This window comes from Chaetodon trifascialis, chromosome 13, assembly GCF_039877785.1.
Source record: "Chaetodon trifascialis isolate fChaTrf1 chromosome 13, fChaTrf1.hap1, whole genome shotgun sequence".
NCBI classification, from domain to species: domain Eukaryota; kingdom Metazoa; phylum Chordata; class Actinopteri; order Chaetodontiformes; family Chaetodontidae; genus Chaetodon; species Chaetodon trifascialis.
In genome coordinates, this window is record NC_092068.1 from 12,046,822 (window position 1) to 12,068,951 (window position 22,130).

The window sequence follows — 22,130 nt, forward strand, 5'->3', positions numbered from 1 at the left end:
TTCTCTCTCTCTCTCGCTCTCTCTCTCCCTCTCTCTCCCTCTCTGTCTCTCACACACACACACACACGTGAACACACACACACGCACGGGCACTCAGACAAACACATACGTAAACAAAGCACGCACGGAGCCAGAGCTGGCAGTTGAGCACTGTCCACAGAGAGGGTGCTGAATCTGGGCAAGTCTGCCTCGCCTGCTAATAAAAGACCATTTCTCACAAGAGACGGAATGCTGATTGCAGACTCAGTGTGCAGCACGGGTTACGGGAATGTAGAGAACATGTGGACATAAAAGCCCTGCTGATAAACACAATCCGGTTCAGCTGGGAAGTGTGCTCAGTGTTCAGAGTTCAGGACTGGGGAGCACAAGGCTCAGCTGCAGTGTGCCTGCTTCTGTTTGCACACTGGCCATTCAACATCCTCCCCTTCGAATTGCAGTGTTCTAAGCTGCAGGAAAAAAAAAAAAAAAAAAAAAAAACTGTAAGCACTGCTGAGCTGATCTTTACGGTTTACAGGGAATACACAGGCATTTCATGCCCAAAGAAAGCCAACTTAGCCAGCGTGACACAGAGGATAATGTGTCCTTCTCCATTTTCTTTTTCGACTCACTGTTCACATGAAGACAATGAAAGAAGCCTCGAGGAAAGGAGCAACCAATTAAATGAACATTAACGATGAACATTTCACTTGATCCATTTACTGAGTGCAAATACGTTGGAACTGAGGGCTCAATCTTTACAGAACAGACACTTAATTGTCACAAGATGAACATAACCAGTAAAATGAATATAATCTGCCATCTGGCATGAGGACAGATGAGGAAACCTTTTATTTCTTTGCTGTATCAGGTATAGTGTTCCTATACAGCAGCAAAAAGCAACTGAAGTACAAAGCAGATGCTGCACACATTAGGCAACTGTGTTGTTCTCACCTTGTAGAATCTCAATAACTTGGCGCAGCCACCTGGTGCTAAAAAGTCAGCAGCATGGAACCACTGCTCTGTTCTCATTTGCAATGGTGAAAAGGAATGTTCTTGCTGAATGTGTTTACACTTTTATAATTATCAGCAGAGCAATCTGCATAATTATACCTAATAAGGCAATCTATCAGGGCTGCTTGCCAAGGACACAACCCAGCTTACTGCTGTATGTCCTCAAGAGCAAACTTTTACACAGGCTCAAAATGAGATCTTAATATGCAAAGCTATATCATATTCAGGTAAATAAAAGTGTAACGTGTGCACATTGTGCTTTTTTTTTCTTACTTTGCACTGGGTATTTAGTGGAAATGCTGTGTTAGTATGCAGCACCTAAAGTTAATGACATCAGCAGTGAGGTGATACCTTTATCAGGTTTATCATTAGTTACTTGTTCATTTGTGCCCCCAAGTGGTGAAACTGTAAAGTGCACAAAAGGTCTTTAGGTTTACACAAAGGCAGCAGAGCGCAACTGAACATCATTAGCAATCAGCAAGATTCAATAACAGAAATATTGCTAAAAGCCTCATCACTGCTGTAAACTACATCAGATTTATGCTGGAAGACGACAGTCAGTTGGGATCTGATACACTGCCCTGATTATGATCAATTCCTATAAGATTGCCTCGACTAGACGACCTGTAAGCCTGCAGCGGGTTGCCCTTTACTCCAGTCATTTTCATGACAAATTGGCTAACTGAAGTATGAGATGCGAGAAAAACAGGCCGTGCATACAGCTTCAGGGAAAACATTCACAACTAAATTCCCTCTGCCTGCACTAAAGCAAACACCTGGGACCACGACCTAAACTAATTCCAGCACAGTTACAGATCTCATCAGCTTTAACCAGATGATTGTAGCGCGTTGGCCACAAAATGAGAAAATCCTCTTCCACAACGAAACTTTCATCAATAAAGAGTTTTTTGATTTCCCGTTCTGTTCTGACTCTTGTTCCTGTTAGTGAGATGTCTTCTTGACAGAGAGCCAAAAACAGCTCTTCTTTGTTTCCACTTAAGACCCAAAGGATTGTGCAAGTCTCTGATGCATGTGCTGCTTTGGGCACATTGCTCCTTTTTGGATCAACATGTCTCTGTTTTTCTTTGTTTCTTCTTAAGGTGAAAAAACAAACATAAAGGACAGCTATGGAGAGTTATCTGAAAAGCAAAAGGGGTTAAAAAGGTAGAACCCCCCCCCCCCAACACACACACACACACACACACACACACACACACACACACACACACACACACACACACACACACACACACACACACACACACACATACACATACACAACCTTAAGTGATCAGTGAGAGGAGAAATTGGTCTTGGGTGTAATAGTCCCTTGGAGAGCAAGAGAGTATAAAAGGACAAGAGCAGTCTCTGTTACTCACTTATGAGTACAGCCACAGTGCAGGGAGCTGATGAGATGATTTTTGGAGGAGTGGAGGAATAGTGGTGGGAGAGCAGCAGATGGGTGGCCTAAGAGTACCTGACCCGACTGGAGCAAGGCCTTTAAATCAGTTAAAGGGCCATCAGGCAACACTTAATCACACACGGAGAGATCCTTTAGAGAGGAATGGGCACTTAGAATCACTTTGACAGCAATGTTTCTCCTCCTCAAGAGCCACTGTGACGCTTACTGTAGCCGTTACAAGAAAATATATCTAATGATGTGTTAGTGGAATTAGTACAATCAATGGAACACTGAGGACCAGGCGTCGTTTTCGAATCAGGTGCAGTTCAGTGTATCAGATGCAACTGTTGGCTCAGATCAGATCAAGCATTCATGAGCCGGGTACACCTGTTGTGTGCTGGAGTGACACATCTGTGTCAGACACAGCAACACATGTGTCCCTATGAATGAGAGCCTTCGTCCCGGGGGAGGGGTATCCTGTACACTGGGAGGGAGAATGCACTGCAGTGAGCACAGGCTGGAAAAGATTCCTGTTACCAAGCCTCCTGATCTTCATGACATGTTTATCTGATCGACTGAGAAATGTAAAGGTTGTCAGACTCTGTTCTTCTCGTGATATAAGGCAGCAGCGCGGGACCAAAAGAGCAGCCAACTGTGATTGGTCGCAATTCAGATTTCTAGTTTGATGCACACAAGACACAGTGAACGGAACAGGCAGCTGTTCAGCTACATCACATGCAGTGTCGTCACAGAGACGAAAGTGTTTGACACTAATATTGCCCGTCAATACACTGACATACAATATTAAACCTGAGCTCTTTCCACAACCAGGAGTATTCTTTGGATATCAAACATGTCATTACTCATCCAAACATGATTCACAAATGCTACAGAGAGAGACAGAGAGGCACACAATGCACTGATGCTAATGTGTACAAGCACAGGAATAGAAACAGAGTGCCGTCTTAGTCATCCGGAGATGTGACATGATAAGAACAGACAGATACAGGGAGTCAACACTCAATACAAACACACAAGCTGTACAGTATTTCAACACAGAGGGAGTCCAGCGTGTCAATACTGTTTGCGTTCACAGAAGATGTTACATCAGGGTGCCTCTGCGAGAGAGTCCTGATATAGATCATTTAATATGCAGATAATACCACGATAAAGCACATTTTCTGTAAATTCAGTGGGCCACATGGAAAGGACAATTTCTTATTAGATTTTGAATTACATTCTTAAATCTCAAATTTTCAATTAAGCAATTAAGTCCATGTCCGACTTTTCATAACCAAAACCTCATCAATACAACACAAACAGCCCCTCTTTTAGGTACGAGCTCCTTGTTTTGGTTGCTCTGACTCTTTGTCTCCTTTTGAATTACCCCCATTCTGCATCACCTTCACTCTCCTCCACAAAGCGTCACTCAAATAATGGAAAATATTAAAGAGTGTGATTTGGGACACAAAAGAAAAACAATAGATCATAATGTGAAATGACATTTTTCACACATTATATATTGTCATATCAACAGTCCCTCTGTTGTATCGGTTAGAGTGAGTGAAGTACAAGTTTGATTCCAAAAAGTTTGGATGCTGTGTAAAACATGAATAAAAAAAGAATGCAATCATTTGCAAAAGAATTATGTTTACCGATACCAGTTTAACAAAGTGTTCCAGAGCCCATGTAATATACTGTATACATTCATGTGTTCACAAAGTGGTGAACCTCGCTCCATCCTTGCTTGTGAACGACTGAGTCTTTCCAGGATGTCCCTTTCATACCTATCATGATACTATCACCTGTTACCTATGAACCTGTTTACCCGTGGAATGTTCCAAACAGGTGTTTTTGGAGCATTCCACTACTTTCCCAGTCTTTAGTTGCTCCTGTCCAAACTTGTTTGAAGTGTGTTGCTGCCATTAAATTCAGAATAAGCAGATATTTACAAAAATAAATAAAGCTGATGAGGTAAAACATTAAATATATTGTCTTTGTTATCTATTGTTATCTGTTTTCAGTTGAGTAAATGTCAAAGAGGATTAGCAAATGATCACATTCAGTTTTCTTTATGTTTTATGCAGCATCTCAGCTTATTTGAAATTAGGCACGTAAACTCTGACCTGAGTCAAAACAGCATCGACTTGATAGTTTTTAATTCATCTGCACCTCAGCATCACTGGCTGGCTCTCGTGCTGCAGAGCCATGTAGCTTAAGGTTTAAATTATCACCACAGCCATGACTACCCTCATCATTAGGTGATTAACTCTCCCATAAATACATGTATATACACTATCTCTCATGCATGTGCTGCTGTCACACACTCAGTGATTATTACATCAAATAAATAGAGCATACATGCATGTTCTGTAAACTAAGGAAAATCAGCTACATCAACATCAAATGTCACAGTTTATGTAAAATGCAGCAGCCCTTATGCACCACATAGAAATTTGTGCTGCACACACTGTTCATTATGCAAGCTGTGAAGACTACATAAATAACACCACTCAAGCTGATAAAACAGCCCGCTAATAGGAAATAATGCACAGTTAGTGTTGTAAAATCAAATCAGCAAATGGCACTGCATGGTGGTGTAATGGAATGACTTCATTTTCACTTAGGGCAAAACAAAGAAACAAAAACTCCACATCAATTCTCATTTATCTTTACTCTAATTTTGTCTCAAATGACTGAAACATTCTAATTAATTCACTGGAGCTAATGAAAGAAGTTTTAAAAAGCTCCTTTAAAAAACTATCTTTTGATACTGTTCATATTGAGCTATTTGGTCGGGGTTGTGTATTTACATACTGCAGTACTTTTATTTGGTTTCAGGGAGTACTGTGGCGCTATCTGGTGTTGCACAGAAATAAAGGATTACGTATGTAGCTGTAAACCATTCAACATGATGCAGGATTTGCTCTGCACAACAATTTATCATCATAAAAGCACAGTGACATGGTTATAGTCAAATAATGATACTGTCTTCCCTTCTCCTGTTTAGAGTAAACATATATGTACACATACACAGATATCAGCATGCACTCATGTACACACTGCACACAGCATTCTTTCCATTACCACGACTGGAGCAGACCCAAACTACATATATGGGAGATAAACAGATTTTTTTTTTTTTTTTCATTGCAAACTGAGCTATTTGTATAGCCAATAGGCTCCTTTTGCTCCACTCAATGGTTTCTGCTGGCAAAGGATGCTTTGGAATCTGGCCGATGTGACGAACAGTTTTTTTTTTTTTATACTTAAACGATACCACAGCACTGATATTCAATTCCACAAATCAATTTAAATACACATTAAGAACAAGCACAGAGGAAGCAACATTCAGAAATCCTTGTACCTAAGTGCAAATAAAAAGGTGTGTGTATGTGTGACGATGATGTGTCTGCAAATGCATAAACCAAATCCTAGCTGTCAGTGAGAGAGATAGGGGTCACAGGTCGGCAGCTTTCTGGAGGCTTTCTCTCTATCTCCTCTGACAGTTCCCAAGATGCAGTGGGCCACCGGGGCACTGTGTCCATCTCTGTCTGTCTGTCTGTCCTGAAATCCGTCCAAAGTAGATCAGTTCCCTTCTCAGAGTGCATCATTCTGAACGGGTCAAGGACGGACTGTGCCTCCTTCAGGAGCCAACAATTTCTTTGTTAATGAAACACTCTGCTGCGCTGTGGCTAACTGGGACAACAAAGAGGTTTAATAAGAAAAAAAAAAAAAAAGGCTTTTTCTGAATGAAAAAGTATTCATAAACAAACCACTTCCACTCCTCTCAAAAGCCTCTTTCATTCTTTTGAATGAACCTTGTTCCTTTTGGAAATAAACCTACGAAATAAAGCATAAGGAAAAAAAAAACCTCTCTTCTACTGTATACTTATTTTTCTCTGGTATTGAAAACATCATCAAGAATATAGCTCTTTAAACACAAGTTGATGACCGGTGGTCAAGTGAAGATCCTTCATGCAGCTGTATAATAAAAGATCCCCTTCCTACACAAAGTTTAATCAATGGACACCACTACCGCTGCTCCGTTTTTCAGGTGTTCTTCATTCAAAGTGCACTTTAAACATACTGAACATCAACTGCGTGACATGTGTCATGCATTTCAAGTGTCTCTCACTGTGTATTTTTAAGCTCCATCTCTGTTTTGAATCATTAAAGTACCATGAAATGGTTGAAGCAACATGAATCAGGTGAGCGAGATGAACCTTCACAGACGAATAAGTGGGTTGTACGGTCTCCTGTGACTCTCACCTTTATGGCACACGACGCAGAAGTTGTACTTCACACAAGCTCACACTCACACTCACACTCAAAGCTGCCACTGAAGATTGAGAAGAGGCACTGTGCTGCTGCGTTGAAACAGAAGGTACAGCTGTGCTGGGTACATTTTTCTGCTCCCGTGGAAGAAACAAAGCTGAGGTGGCTGATATTTCTTGACCACACTGTGACATGTGAGAGCAGAACAAGGAAAAGAAGAGCATCTGAACGATGTCCGCTGCATGGTAAGGACTGAAAGAGGACGAGCTTTGGATGGATCGGCAGTAGGGATCATAGGAGGAAATAGTTATTAAATCCAAATACTGTTTTGACTTGTGTTTGAACAGCTGACAGTGGGGGAAAAAACCTGTTGACAACAAACACTTTAGGAACTGGGAGGAGGAACACATTCTGGGTCAGGCTCTTCCACTTCCAGGCAGGTTTTCTTCTTAGTTGGCTGGTCATACCAAACAGGGGCAAGATGAAACGACTGCTCTGTATTGCAAGTGGATAGTCATCTTTGCCTTTTGACCCAGATTCAGAGGCAAGGGCAGCCTGTTGTTACTGTCTTCCAGCATATAAGCAGCATGGAGACAATGTGACCATAATCTAAGAACCCACTGGCTATCGTCTATGGACAAGTGAGGCTCTGGGGACTTCCATTGTAGCCAGTGGAGAGCTGGGTAATAGATATCGGGCCAACACCTCCTTTTCCATGTGCCAGCCATTGTTTACAGTTCAATAAGCAACTTGACCTTCAAACTCAACCACGACTAGACACTTCAGCTAATCTCTATGCACAGATAAAAGCTTGCAACCGATGGGTTTTTTAAGATTACATTTCAACCAATGCGTTCTGCCTCTCTTGCTCTCCACACGTTGACCGTTTACCTGCATACAACCAAAGCCCACTGCAATGTGATTGGTTAATACTACACGGACTACGAATGGAAACAAGAATATTTCCAATACCAAAATCTTGTCCCTTGCCTGCAGATTCTGCATTCATATGCAGACATCTGTTTCTACAAATGAGTGTTAACATTGCTTTTAGAAGTCAGATGAGACCATCGTGGAGTCCCAACAGCCAGCACCTGTGATGACATGTTTAGCTGCCAGATAAATGTAGCAGGCTGTATGAGGATCTGGCATTGCAATGTGTGATGTTGTGTGTCGCAAAGTTTGTGTGTGACAGTTGTTTATGTATCCCGCAGCAGATGGAGTTTGGCAGTGTAATTGGCCAAACTGGTAAGAAGTACATGAAAAATTACTTGTGGTGCTTCACAGTGAGGAGTTGTGAGGCCTACAGGTTCCCTGTCTATTAAATCCAAACTGAAGTCCAGTAAACATTCATAATTGACATTTACAATGCCATTAATTGTACCCTGACAAGTTTGTCAAATGGTAAGACCAAAATTCTACAACTGTACAAATACTTAGCCTGAGCCAAGAATGTTGTTGGGACAAGACACGCTTACATTTTCCTTGGTGATATTGCATGCAACAAAATCCAGCATAAAGCGAAGCGGGGCCAGTGCTGACCCTTATATGCCCTGCAGATCCATTCATGTTTCAGTGAAGGTTTAGTGCATTAATTGCCAATGGGATTAAGGCACAGCACGCAATGTACATCCAGTAAAACTGTGTCACATACAGTACAGAGTGAGTGAGGCAGTGAGACTCCAGTTGTCTGCATGCACCATCACTGCAGGCTTCATTGTATTAATTTCTTTGCAGCCTCTCTCTTGTGATGAATGATATTTGCTGACGGTGATGGGTTTACATGTGGCTGCAATCTGCAACCTTACTGCTAGATGGCACTAAATGTGACACACTGGACCTTTCAGAAGTAGGAGAATTATCTCAACCTATCAAACAATACTTAGAAGGAGTGAGAAAAAATGTAGTCAGTAAAGTAACTAGTGACTAAAGCTGAACTGTAAAAAGCACAATATTTACCTCTGATGTGGTGGAATAGGAGTACAAAGTAGAATAAAATTAAAATAAAAGTACCTCTGATTTGTACTTAAGCGCAGTATTTGAGTAAATGTATTTATTCCACAACTGTAAACAGGTTTCCTCTCTACAGCTCTTTTGCTGGGACCGACTTTGCTTAAGGCAGTGAGAGATCTGTATGTACTCTCCACCCTCATTGCCTACAGATAAGAGAGGATTTGAATAGTGCCACCACTGAAATCTGTCCTTCATACATAAAAACTTTAGAAGTGAGTTGAATTCAAGGACAATTCAGATGGATAAGTTCTGTTGACCTCCCCATGATGGAGAAAGAGAGGAGAGTTTGCATTGTCTAAGCCCTTTGTGCATATTGTTAATATTACTCGGAGCACACAGCTATGCTTAGAAATACTAAACAGCTGTTTGTTTGCAATGGAAACTGTCTGGCAAGCCTCTCTTGAAAAAGGAACTTTTATTTGCTTTGTGAGAGAATTTTACAAGTTTATCTCGTTGCTTCTGAGGCAATACTGCAGGTGTAGTACATAACCTGTAGTGCATCGCATCAATAAATAAGAAAGTGTTTAGGGGTAGAAAAAGTTTAGCTTTAAAGCATGTTTGATTCATTCTCCAGGTTTGTCCTTAACGTGGAAATAAGGGGGCTTTCACACCAAAAGTAGCACCACTGGAAAAAACTGCAATGATACCTTGGTATAAAACAGGATGTGTGGCAAGTTAAGGAAATGAAATAAAAGGCAAGTTTTTCAAAAGCTAAGACACTATGCTATTCTGTGTGTCCTTGAGCGTCTTTGAGGATAAATCGCACAACTATAGAAAATTAATCAATTTTCCTCTTCGTATCAATGCTGGCAAGCAAGTTAGCACGTTGGTGAAGCTCCCCTCCAAAGAAGTACAACAACATCTTTTGTTGCCCTAAAATGATGTATGTTTACATCATGTGACCAAGCCCTCTAGTGCGCGTAGCTATAGTGACAGGAGCAAATGAGGAAGTCAGCTGACAGTATAGAAAGTCCATGTAAGGTGGAGCTCAGTATTCATGTATGGTTGAAACCACAATGTTTCCTGAACCTTAAAGAAGCACCTTTACTAGACCAAAGCATGATTTTTCCCTAAACCTAAACATTAACCATAGCGCTGGGCACAAACAAACAATGTCATCCTGCCAATCAGTCAGTCTAGAGGCCTTCAACAAACAATATATTTTAATTTGAAGGACATGCTGACAGTAGTAAAAGGTATTCTCACTGGAATGCGTGCTTGTATAAGTTTTATTGGCCAAAAGTGTGTGCTGCAGGATGAGGTTAGACTGCACTGCTCGAAAAGGAGAGGCATAACTTCTGTGCTGGGCTATTGTGAGGCAAAAAATGATCCGTCTGCAACAGGACCCCCTGTGGAGCCAACACAGTGGTCTCATTGAAATGGAAAAGAAGCCTGCTGCAGTGCCATTGTTGGTAATGTTCATCATGCTAAACGTTAGCATCAAAAGCAGTATGCACACTCCGATACATGGAAGGAATCTTACCCTTTCCCATTACCTCTGTTTCACAGGTTTAGCAAACTTCAATTGCATAATTAATTCATCACGTAGCACATGGTCAACATGTCAATGTCATGGCAGGAGTTGGTGCTGCAGAGCCCGTTTGTCTGACTCTCGCTCCGTGGTCACAGCTGGAGCTCTCTAATGCACCTACCTCTTGCTCCACAGGTCATTGAGGACATAATAGCTTTGTCATTAAGACAATAATGATGGAGAACCAGTAAAGCACTTTGGCTCACCTACAGTAGAACTAAAGTTAACATGCAGAAATTTTAGCCAAGAATGAAATACCAGAAAGAAACGATCTCTCCAAGCCGCTGGGTCATATAATCATAGTTGTCACTCCTATAATTATAGGTGTGACTGTGATGGTAGTATTATAAAAATGTGAAAATACCAAAGAACGACACAGTGCGCTCATTCCAAACATGTATTTGCCTGTTCATATACACAGCAGGTAAAAGGTATAATTTCCAAAAGGAAAGCTTGGCCACCTAAAATATACATGACTCTTTCAATTAGCACTGCATTTGTAGTAATTTAATGAAATCTGCTTCATTCTTGGGATCTACATCTTGCTGTTACTGTAATGTTAACTTTGACCCACATTCACAGGGGTAACATACAGTCATAGTTTTGCACTTAAATATAAATATTCTATTTTTTTTTTCTCTCTAACTAAAGAGACCAAGCAATCTGCTGATTCTTGTGTTCCTCTCATTGGGAAAATATTTTTTCGTACCGTGAGTTTTGATTACAATGTCCATCAGTATCTCAATTTGCAATTCACTGAGCTGAAAATCAAATTTTCTCTTCAATTAAATGACTTCTGACTGTGAAATCATTCACAGAATGTCAACAGAAGCAATCAAAAGTTTTTAAAGAGTTGAGTCGAAGCAAGCAATCTTGTTTGTTTTTTTTTTCTTTTTAGGGATGTTTTAGATTCTTGCCACAGTTCTCCCCGGTGTCATGTTCAATAATGTATGTTTATGAGAGGGGAAAATTCACAGTGTCAGTGCATCACCCAGCAGGGTAGTTTAGCAGATACTCTGTCTTCCAGTCAACACTTTAATTAGTATAGTATTATGGAGAAACAACAGCTTCTTATTTCCTGTCAACATGCCCCTCCGGGCTTCCAATTAATAAAAACCACCTCAAAGATTAGGTTCCCACCACTGCGCCGCAATGAGCTCGAGATGAGATTCTGATTGCAGCAGAGATTACACCGCAGACAACTAAATGTGCGTAATGCTGGTGCTCAACTCTGACATGACCAGAAATAATTCAGAAACTCTTGTCATGGACAACAGCACAAGAAGAGCTCTCCCCAGCTAAATGTGTGTTGTCCAGGGCACACTAGAGCTCTGTCACACCGTATGAACAATCCAACATGTCAGACACTGCTTCTCCTCCATACTAATGACACCGTGGCAGCATGAAGCTACATCACATAATAAGGAAGTGTCATGCGTTGTCACAGCTGTATTCTATGTTTTAGCATCAGTTAAGTCAACTATGAAGTCATCTGTGTGTGTGTGTAAGTCGAATTCAGTCAATTCAGTATTCTACCAAGCTAGCTAAAAGATATTAGGGATTCTACACCACTTCTTGCAGAGATCTCACTGCTTGGGCAAGGTTACAGACATGTTACAGCATCCACGTTGGGAGGAAAGGAGACCTGGTTTCCATGCCAACAGCCTTTTCCCAAATATGGCCACCGCTTCCTGGCACAGAAACCCCTTTAAATTCACATACTAAATCAGCATGAGGAATTCATTGAATAACAAGGCCAGGTAGTGACCACTGCTGTGGAGGAGGAAGAGGAACAAAAAGAAAACGAAACAATAAAGGCTCTCTCAATAGCTCCGGAATAATAAAAATCTTGAGGAACCGTCCAAGTCAGTGTCCATCTGGAAGAGCAAACAGCAGCGATGGAGTATGTGTGAAAATAAGTGCAGAGCCACATCCTACTTTACAGCTTCAGGCACTGACACATGCTGTATAGGCATGAAAGTGGATTTAGACATAGCATGAACTTTCTAATGAATTACTGATTTCAGCAGAGGAGGTTTTGATAAGTAGTTGGTCAAAATATGATTCTTAAAATATAAGGCTGGTATAATTATATGTTTTTCTTATTATAACAAATCCTATAAAAACACCAAAACCATCAATGTGTCTGTCCGTCTCTCCATACCCTCTGACATTCTAAACCATTGGTGGCACCCAGACGCAAGCCCATTTGTTCCCTCTGAAGATCTGAATCTTTAAAAATGGCTCACAGATATATAATTATGTTTTTTTTAAAAAGGCTGAGTGATTTCCCAAAACAGCTGGGCATTGCATCTTGAAAGAGTCGTAACTGTAAGAGTAGGGCATTGTTGGGGACTATTTTCAGAGGTGAAACAATATTTAGTCGTACAGTGTGTGCACTTGTGGTAATGAAGAAACATATGGCTCAGTGCAACAATATGGCTTACCAAAGACTGTTTAATTAAAAACAGTTGAGCATTATGGCACACAGTAATAAGCTATATCAAGTGTTGGATACACAGTATGGATACAATAGTTGTTAGTGGGATCAGTTCATTGTTAGACTGGTCTTTTCCTGGGATCTGTTGGCAATAAGAAAAATACCACACACTTATCATTTAAGACCATTATATGAGCATATTATTTCAACAATTACTCTTACAGTGCACTGATTATATGGTGCAAGTAAATGTGAAACAACTTAATCACGTATTTGCATTTTCTGTAAGTAAATAAATGTATAATTCTATGGGTGATGCCCTAACATGGACCGGTCATTTGATTGTACATTTGAGAAGCCTTTAGCCGCCTTACAAGAGATCGTTTAAACTTTACATCTGACGCATTAGAATTCTTATAAGCGTGTGTGCACATTTAGGCGAATGGCTACTGAAGTGAATGCAAAGAAGCACTTAAGACTGCTTCTCTCATATCTTGGGGCACAATGGCTGTTCAAAGCTAGGCCAAGCTTTCAATGCACACTGAAAACCCAAATATTTTCAGAGCCATAGATTCGTTTCACTGAGCTGCATTAAAAGAGGGCCACATCCAGGGCAAAGAGGACATTACTTCCATGTGACAGCAGGCTGTTTGCTCCAGCGCCTCACGTCCCCTTGGCCTCACTATTGGACTGGGTGTCCCCTTGTATTGATTGAAACCAAACTAAGTGGTCTAATCCTCGCGTGCCATCACAGAGGAATGGGACAAAACTGTCTGCTGCACTTCCTGAGTGCGTGCGTGCGTGCGTGCGTGCGTGCGTGCGTGCGTGCGTGCGTGCGTGCGAGTGTGCCTGTATGTGTGATTATCAGCATGATAAATCTGGAGGATCGTGAAACACAAGTGACCTATTTTTTATGAAAAGGAGATTCTTGGAACATGCCAGAAGATTTACATTCGGCTAAACTGGAGCAAATAATTGTAAATTCTATATGCTTTAAACATTTGACTACACAAATGAAGACAGCAGAGAATTGGACCAGATGCGTTGCTTCTAATAGCACATAGTTGCCAGTGAAATCTAACCCTCTGGGGATTGGTTGTCTATATTTTCTGAACTTTCTCAGATTTCTCAGATTCTGAGCTTCTAGCCTTTTTTAAAATATTAAGTTGAACTCTTTTGTGGACTGATGCAACAAACGTGTCAGCGTGGGTTCCTCTGTGTTATATTGTAGCTGTCTTTAGACGACGCGGAGAGGAGACACGTGACAGAAATGGGCTTCTTTTACTTTCTTCTGTATGTGCTTAAGAAATATCAAACCCATGTCTATTGCTGATCACTTAGTAGACACCGAGCCTGGAGGCCAGATGGACTATTCGCAAGGTACAAAGACACAAGAATGAACATTGACTCAGACCCATTAGAAATCAAATGAGAGGGGTGCGTCTTTGCCCCTTAGGCAGAGACAATGGAGACTAGACTTCCATTGTTGATACAATATTGACATGGCACTAATAGCTCTGGCTATAAGACTAGGCGGAGGAGCAACCAGGCGAGACAAAATTGCGTGAAGGCCAGGCATACCCCTCGCTGTAGCCTCTCCACGACCCACTTTAGCTCAACAGCAAACACCATTCTGTTTGTCTCTGTACATTACCCTCAGATGCTTGACCACTGCAGGCAAACTCCCTCAGGGGGTCTAGACTGGAGTTTAAGTCCCACAAACACACACGTACACACAAACCAAGCCAGCTTCTGAATGAAAACTTAAACCCCTAGTGGACATAACGGCGAAAAGCGAACACAATATGGCAATATTAGCTCGTGCTCTGAGCTTAGAGGAAGGCACTGGTAATGTTCTGCTTTTGGCCGATCGCTCTGCACTTGCAGAACAGCATTGATGACTTCACCCCACACACACACACACACACACACACACACACACACACACACACACACACACACACACACACACACGCATACACATACACGCAGTCTGTGTGAGCTGTCTGAGTCACTGACTAAAATGTGTTCCACATGCCATTTTATTCCTACTGGCATCAAAAACAGCTTGTAGTGACGAGACCAAACGCATGCTTAACACCATTCACAACCGTCATAATTCATTTCACATGCACGATGATCTGAAAGAAATTTGATTCATCTTGGCCAGCATGCCTTGTATTTTTTTTTATTTTTTTTTTTACGTAGTTTTACTGACTGTAGGTATCCAGTGAGGATAATTGCTTCTATAAATACAACTCTGAGACACTGTGTCCACAGTTTGTTGAAAAAAAGAAAGGCACTGGCTCATCACTGGTGTGAAGTGTTTGGAGGATGATGAAGAGAAGATCTGAAGATTTTTTTTTGTATCTATGTCATCATCTCGCCAATCATTCTGAAGTGAGAGGTGCAGCGCTGCTCTGAAAAGTTAAATACTTTTATCATGAAACATTCACGGCACGGCTGAGAACTGGTGCGTTTCTCCGAAAAATGACACAGCAGTGCAGTGCCTATGGAGACACGCAACACATATATGCTGGGCTTTAGACTGTTGATTAAAGCTAGACATAAAAAGCTCTGTATGCACAGAAAACTGCAAAAAATCTGAGCTATGAAGCCGAGGGAGGGCTGTTATACAGAACTTAAGATGCGTGAATGACAGAAAGTAAACACTTCATGATTTCACTGATGTCTTCTTCTGTCAGACTTCATGTTAATTTGCACCCCCACGGGACCAAGCTGCGAGAAAGCCATGTGTGTTTGGCCACAACTTGCAAAGCAGTGATTTAAAGGACTTGCCACGTGACTGTTATGTTCAATTTCCCAAACACTTCTCTTCACACCAACATCTCATTTCTCTCCGTGCAGCTACAAACCTCAGAAAGCTGAAAGTAAATTTTGCTACTTTTTTTTGGAAGGAGCATACAGCCATTCTCAGATGATTGTACATTATCAAATCCAAACCAGCATTTGGGAAAATACTTCTAAAGATGAATACACCGAGATAACATGCCCTTATTCATTTTCTGATTGTTACAAGTATAATGCTTAATAGGTTCTAAGTATTTTAAAATATATGTGCAAATACTTTTTCAACAAAACTTCCGATCATCTCAGCTCAAGTATATGAGTATGTCATACTGGTCTATATGCTGGTCTGAGAGCTGCTGTCTGTCTTTGATTTGTTTTGTCTTAAGGTAGATAAGTGTTTCCTCATAATAAATCAAACTGTGTTAAATTATTCAAATTAATTTAAACGCAAGTCACTGTGACATACGGCACTGCAGCGGTGTCTTGTGATTACATCCAAACAACAGAAGTCTAACTGTGAATTCACAGTCAACGGCACACGACTACCAAAACGCAGTATTCTCCTGAAAATGATTTACATTTTGAATTTACATGAGCTGAACAACAAGACGGTATTGCATATCAGACATGATACTAGTTCCCTTATGATTTGTGATTGACAGCTGTACAATGCCTCCTGGCTGTGAATGTTATGGGGCCAGGGGCTGTGAAATGGGGCTTTTCTCCTTGTAAGAAGGCACAGGGTGCCCAGACTACCCGCCAGAGAAAAACATGGAAATGCGGCGAGCTCGCCATGCAGGTTGCTTTCTCGGAGACCCATTGCTCTGTTGCAAATTGCCTGCATTTCAGCTTATGCAAATACACCCAGTAAAAAGTGATATTTTCCTCAAAGATGCTTCCCTCGTTCTTTTGCCGCTCCCCCCTCCTCTATCCCCATGACAATCCATCAACACAGATAAAACCCAACCATCTCCAGCTTCATTCTTCCTACTCATAGATTTTCCTTGGCAGAGTGAGGGTGTCTTGCATCACTATTCTGAGGACTGGTTCAGTTCATCCGTAGTGAAAGAGATTTCTTGGAAAGTATGTTTTTGTGGTTACATATTGCATCCCTTGGGTCTGCACATTGACCCGTCCTACTGTTTTGTCAGGTCAGCAGGAATAATGAGACAAGCTGCAGTAAGTATACTCAGCAGGTACAGCACTTCTGCTCAGATATAATATATGCACACATGTCCTATGAGCTGCTCTGCTCCCACTGCTGTAAATGAGCTCCATGGGCCTGCTCAGGATGAATATGTATGAGAGGAAGAAAGGAAAAAAAAAGTTCCAAACTGCATTTCTTCGCTCTTTAACACACAAGAAAGGTTCATGAGGAGTTCGCCATCAAAAATATCCTCCAACACCTCCAGCACAGCCCTATTCCTCTGTTGATCCAAGGGAGGTCTGAGGAATGAAAGAGCGAGTGAAATGAGCAGAGGAGGGCTTGGATCAGGACGAGCTACACTCAAGCTCACATCTCATGGACACAAGAATCCTTTTAGTGTTATCATAGGCAGCAGATATGTTCAGGGTATGAGGCTGCACGGGAATCTATTAACACTTTCTGTTGATAACAAAAGATGGGGTCTTATCAAGCTGGTAGAAGTGACACAGAATGCATTAACATTTATGGTGCTCTCTCCTCTGCTTTTGTGTCATCTCCGGAGTGCCCACTCTGTTCTTTTCTCCTTAATGCAGTTCAGCACTTTGCCCATTCACCCCTCACTGTGTGAACCGCTGCAGAAGAAAATAATGACCAAACAAAATCCCTCGTGCATGTTTTGCATAAGAAAGTGGCCCATTTTCCAGAGGTGGAGCAGACATTACCCTAGTTCTCTCAAAAGCTAAACATTAATGAGCATGCAGTCCCTTAAACTGCCAATTTAACTGCCTTTAAGAGAGATTAATACCACGGAACTTTTAAATTATGGCTCAAAAGTAAGTTTGAATGTTTATGTATTAAGTTGCAATTGGTCAATGCAACACTTAACAGCATGCATTCTAGCAAAACTCTAAGAAATAATAAGTGGATTTCTGGTTGATGCTTTTTTTTTTTCTTTTTTTTTGCTTGATTGACTTGCTGTTGATGTTTGATTTAGCAGAACACAATGTTTGTTGCTCCCTCTAGTGGTATATCTCTCAAACTTTAATGAGCTTTCACTGAACTGTCAGCCTGGCATCTCCAATGTAAAAGTATGTGCTCTACACAGTCTCAACAGCTCTTGACTCCCTCAGTGAAGACAACATACAGTATGTTCAAAGCAGCGCTACACTGAAACAAAAAGCCGTGTCAAGATTCATTCTAACTGACCAAGCTACAACATATAAGTCACACAGCTCAGTTTGGGGTCCTTTCTTTGTTCGACTGGAGAGTTTACAAAGCAGATATCTCATATTTCTGGACAAAAATACAGCATGCAGACAGGAAACAATAATGAGCTGGAATACGTAGTCTGTGTGAAAGCACAGGATAAAAATGGCCTTGCTGTTAATGCTAACACCCACCTTTTAACATCTGATGCCAAGATTTTCCTGGATGCAATTAATTATCTTAACAGATGGACTGAATTATGCATCTATTGGTGTGAGATGCGCAAGAGGCATGTCATCTTTAAATCATTTGTTGGGACTTTTATGGAGGGACCACACATGGTTGACCAGGAGTTATACAATACATGCAGTTTTACAACTGACTTGTCCGACTCATATTAATCTTTATTATTTAATTATTATATGTTATTTTAAAAAAATAAACCATACGGATTTCAAGAGATAAAACCAGGAAGTGGGGTCCTACCATCATTACACAGCGGTCCTCCAAATGTCGTCATGCTGCAGTCACAGCTGAAGCCCTCCCACTGCTGAAGACACACACCCTGGTTGGCACACGAGTCTTCTTGGCACGTCGTGCTGGGGCCTGGATACGGAGATAAATAGCAACTTGGTAAGCAGACTTTTTTAACGACAAGCAGCACAGTCTGCAGATTGACTCTGCAGTGAAATGAAATGTCACACAAAACACACAGACAATAGGCTTCTGCAAACAGAAGCATACACAGAACAAACATACATATGCTATGCAAACACTCTAACAACTGTATAGTTAGTCGTATTTTGTATACACAGATTGTGGCCAGCTGAGTGCCTGAAACCTGAGTGAATTTAACTGTATTCAGTGAACAGACACAACAAAAACCTCACAAATAAAAAAATAGCATTAAAAAAACAAAAGATTTGAGGAATTTGAGTTTCAACACTCGGTTTAAAAAGTCATTAGGGATTTAGATTTTTTTTATTTTAGATTTTATGTTTAAGAACTGCAGAGTACGGAGCATTATGCGTGCATGTGGTTGCAGCCCCCATCTATCTGGCTTTATACAGCGATGCAGCGTGTAATTACACTGTGTCTAAATCTGATGTAGCTTGATTATTGTTACACCACTGAGTGAAATGCATCTCCAGTATAGAGCACACACTGTAATTCAGCTCTCCTTTCCTTCTCCAAACTGTCACTCATCTGAGCCATCTGGGAAGATGTTCGTGCGATCGGGTTATTTCAGGGGTATCTTCAGCGCATCTTTCACACCTGTGTTAAACACTGTCTGATTGCAGTCTGATCATCCACAGCACGTTATTGCCAGCTGCGAATGAGGTCACAGGTCAACGACACACAGGGGCCTGAGTGATCCATGTGTTTTACATGGCAATAGTGCCTCCAGGCCTGTTTGGAGGCAAGTGTTTAATGCGTCTACCATTTCCCTCAATCCATTAGCGAATGAGTCCGTCACTCATTGTGTCAGTCAATATGCAGTATGTATTACAGATGCAACGCCTGGCTGTCTGTTTGTGTGACAGTGACGCTGAATGGAGAAATGTTAGTGGAATGGCAAGGGTTAGCATGGATGAATGTTGTTACTATATTTTATGACAATTTTATTATATATTTACAGGTTTGTTATATTCTAATTACAGAATTATTTCAGTTTTGGATTATTTACAATTCAGGTCAGTTTTATATGTCAGTTATTATTGGTTATCATCAACATCTGATATTTGAATTACATTTATGACACATGAACATCATTATAATCTGAGGAATGACACACATGAATGCATGTTGCACCCCCCTTTACAGCCATGATTACCCTCGTGAAACACATCTACCCTTTTGATAGTCTGGTCATCATCATTACCATATGTGTTTCGTCCGTTGTGTATTTATTTACTCCTCTGAGATTGGAGGAGAAGTTGCAGAGCTGTTGAATACAGCCATACATTACAGCCTCACTGTTACATATTCTCTTTTTTCTGAATAAAGTGTAGCCACAGTAGCTGCTGTTCAGCCTCAGAGTAGCTATGGTAACTGCTTAATAGTTAAAGCTTTTGCTGCAGCCCACTCAAGGCTGAAAAATGCAAAAAGTAAAATGCTGTACACAGTGAACATTTTGCCACAAGAAAAGAACACCGTTTAATTTATGATTACACAAGTCTGAAATACATTTTAATACATATTCGGTTAAATTGCATCTAAGTACATGGTACACTTTGGAATTTTCATGCAATAATGTGCCTAATGTGTCAGAAATGTAATTTGACTTGACTTAGGAGTCAGGGTATCAATAGGACAACAGATGAGTAATGGTGCACATATACATTTTTAAGAAGAGTTCCATTTCTATAATGCGATTTATATGTAAGGCATGAAGTAGAAAATGATCAAATAACTTAATTTCAAATGCGTTTTAATTAAAGATTCTGCGACTATTAAAAAAATTAAATTGCTATTCATTTGTCAAAATACATCTGAATTGATTTGTTACTGGCCAGTGGTACCCTTTGTTTTGAAGCACACTTTTAACTGTTAAATCTTCATAGGCTGAAACCTGCTGCTAAATATAGTTCCTACTTACAAAATGGTAATAATAGAGTGCCAGAGATGACAACAGGAATATGGCACTGGTAAACATGGGACTTACAACAATGATTCATTTCACGTAAAACAAAAATGACTGAACTTTGAGTTACAGTAAAACCTCAATTTTCTAAATATTCATGCATTGTTCTTGAGACTATGATAAGTCATGCATAATGTAACCCTTACATGTACAGTATATGGACACACACACAAAAAAAAACAACCACAGCAAAAACCAAAGTTATGTCCAGTAAAAACAACACACAATATGTGAGAGCAAATCAAAATGTGAGCCCCATAGAATCTGATACAAGATGTTGATGATACTTGTATTCCTATGGGATTGGAACCCATTTCATATGGCAGGTGGGTGAATTCAAACTAGGCAGTCATTTTGCTCAGGGGGATGTGGAAAGTGTTGAGGTAGAGACTGTGGAGAGGTGGGTGGGGGGGCAGAGGCACTGCAGATGCAAAGGGGGGAGGGAAATCAGACTCTGTATCAAACAGACAAAGCTATCTACCTTGCAAGTCAGCTTTCATCAATGCAACTTTTGTCAGCAAAATAATAGGAAAAGGAAAAGGCAAAGTATACCAGCTGTTAGTAAAGCACCAAGACGTCAGAGATGGAGCAACAGAAAAACAGACTGTTGAAGCAGGAAGAGACAGAGTGAGGACTGAGGCGGACGTCTGTCCCCGGAAAGAGCCACAGGGGAAAGCAGTATTGTATAATGGAGGCCGGGTTAAGCCAGACTGCAGCAACTACTCTCGAAATGGCATCGGCAATATGAAGTAAAAGCATGCAATTGTTAAGTCATTATTATGGGAAGTGGATATGCTTCATCCGTTATGTTCAGTAAAATTTCAAGTCATTGGAAACTGCATATTTTCTCTCCCACATTCTGAAATTGTCGATGCTGGGGTCAAACGCTATCAACAACTATATGCTACCTTCTGACTCCTTTAGCACGATTCAGTAAATGTGAAATCATAGAAGCCATTTTCTACTGAGAGCAGCCATTGATGCTCCGTGGTTCAAAACAGCAAGTTTGATAGGGTGCTGCTGAAATTGATTACATTTGTAATGTTGAGACATGAAAAGATCAGAAGTTGTGTACTCAATAGAAAAAGAGTGGATGAATTGTGAAATTAAACTAAGTGAGTGGAGTTGAAAAATAAATCAAATATTGTCTCTGGATGTGGTGCACACATTAGACTGGGCAAATGATATTCATGCATGCAACAAAGGATTCATACATAATTCAAAAGGATTGCTTCTGGCAAACTCTCAGATCCAGCAAGCATGCACAGAGCAAAACAGAATGGGGATAAAATGGAAAATAACACTGGCAGGACAAATATGGCAGAGAGAATAATCAGATTATGGCTAAGTGAAACAGAAATGATTGCCTGTGGAGGAGTGTCAGAGCTTGATGCATTCTAACAGAATACTAACACACTTTATGGATGTTAAATTATGTGCCACAGGTTGGCAGTGTGGGTGCCTCGGTGGGTGTGCTTCATGGCAGTGTACGTGTGTCCTTGTCGCACAAGTGTGAGAAGAGCACTGCATGGTGTCACAATGACCCTTTGGGATAGTTTTGTTATAATAATGGGAAACCAGAGTACTTAAGAGAAGAGAGCTTTCCTGATTTCATCCGTAAAATCAGATGTAAATGAAACATCTGCTAATAATCAAACCAGTAAAGCT

General features: G+C 40.8%; 1 protein-coding gene across 5 annotated transcripts in view; it reads right to left on the reverse strand.

Moving 5' to 3' along the window:
• Nucleotides 1–22,130, reverse strand: part of LOC139340849 (neurexin-1a-like) — a 255,820-nt gene that overhangs the window by 115,526 nt on the left and 118,164 nt on the right. For all 5 annotated transcript variants that reach the window (XM_070976864.1, XM_070976863.1, XM_070976859.1 and 2 more), the window contains one exon: nt 18,305–18,424. In XM_070976864.1, coding sequence (XP_070832965.1) covers nt 18,305–18,424 — 120 coding nt within the window. The remainder of the gene's footprint in view (nt 1–18,304; nt 18,425–22,130) is intronic.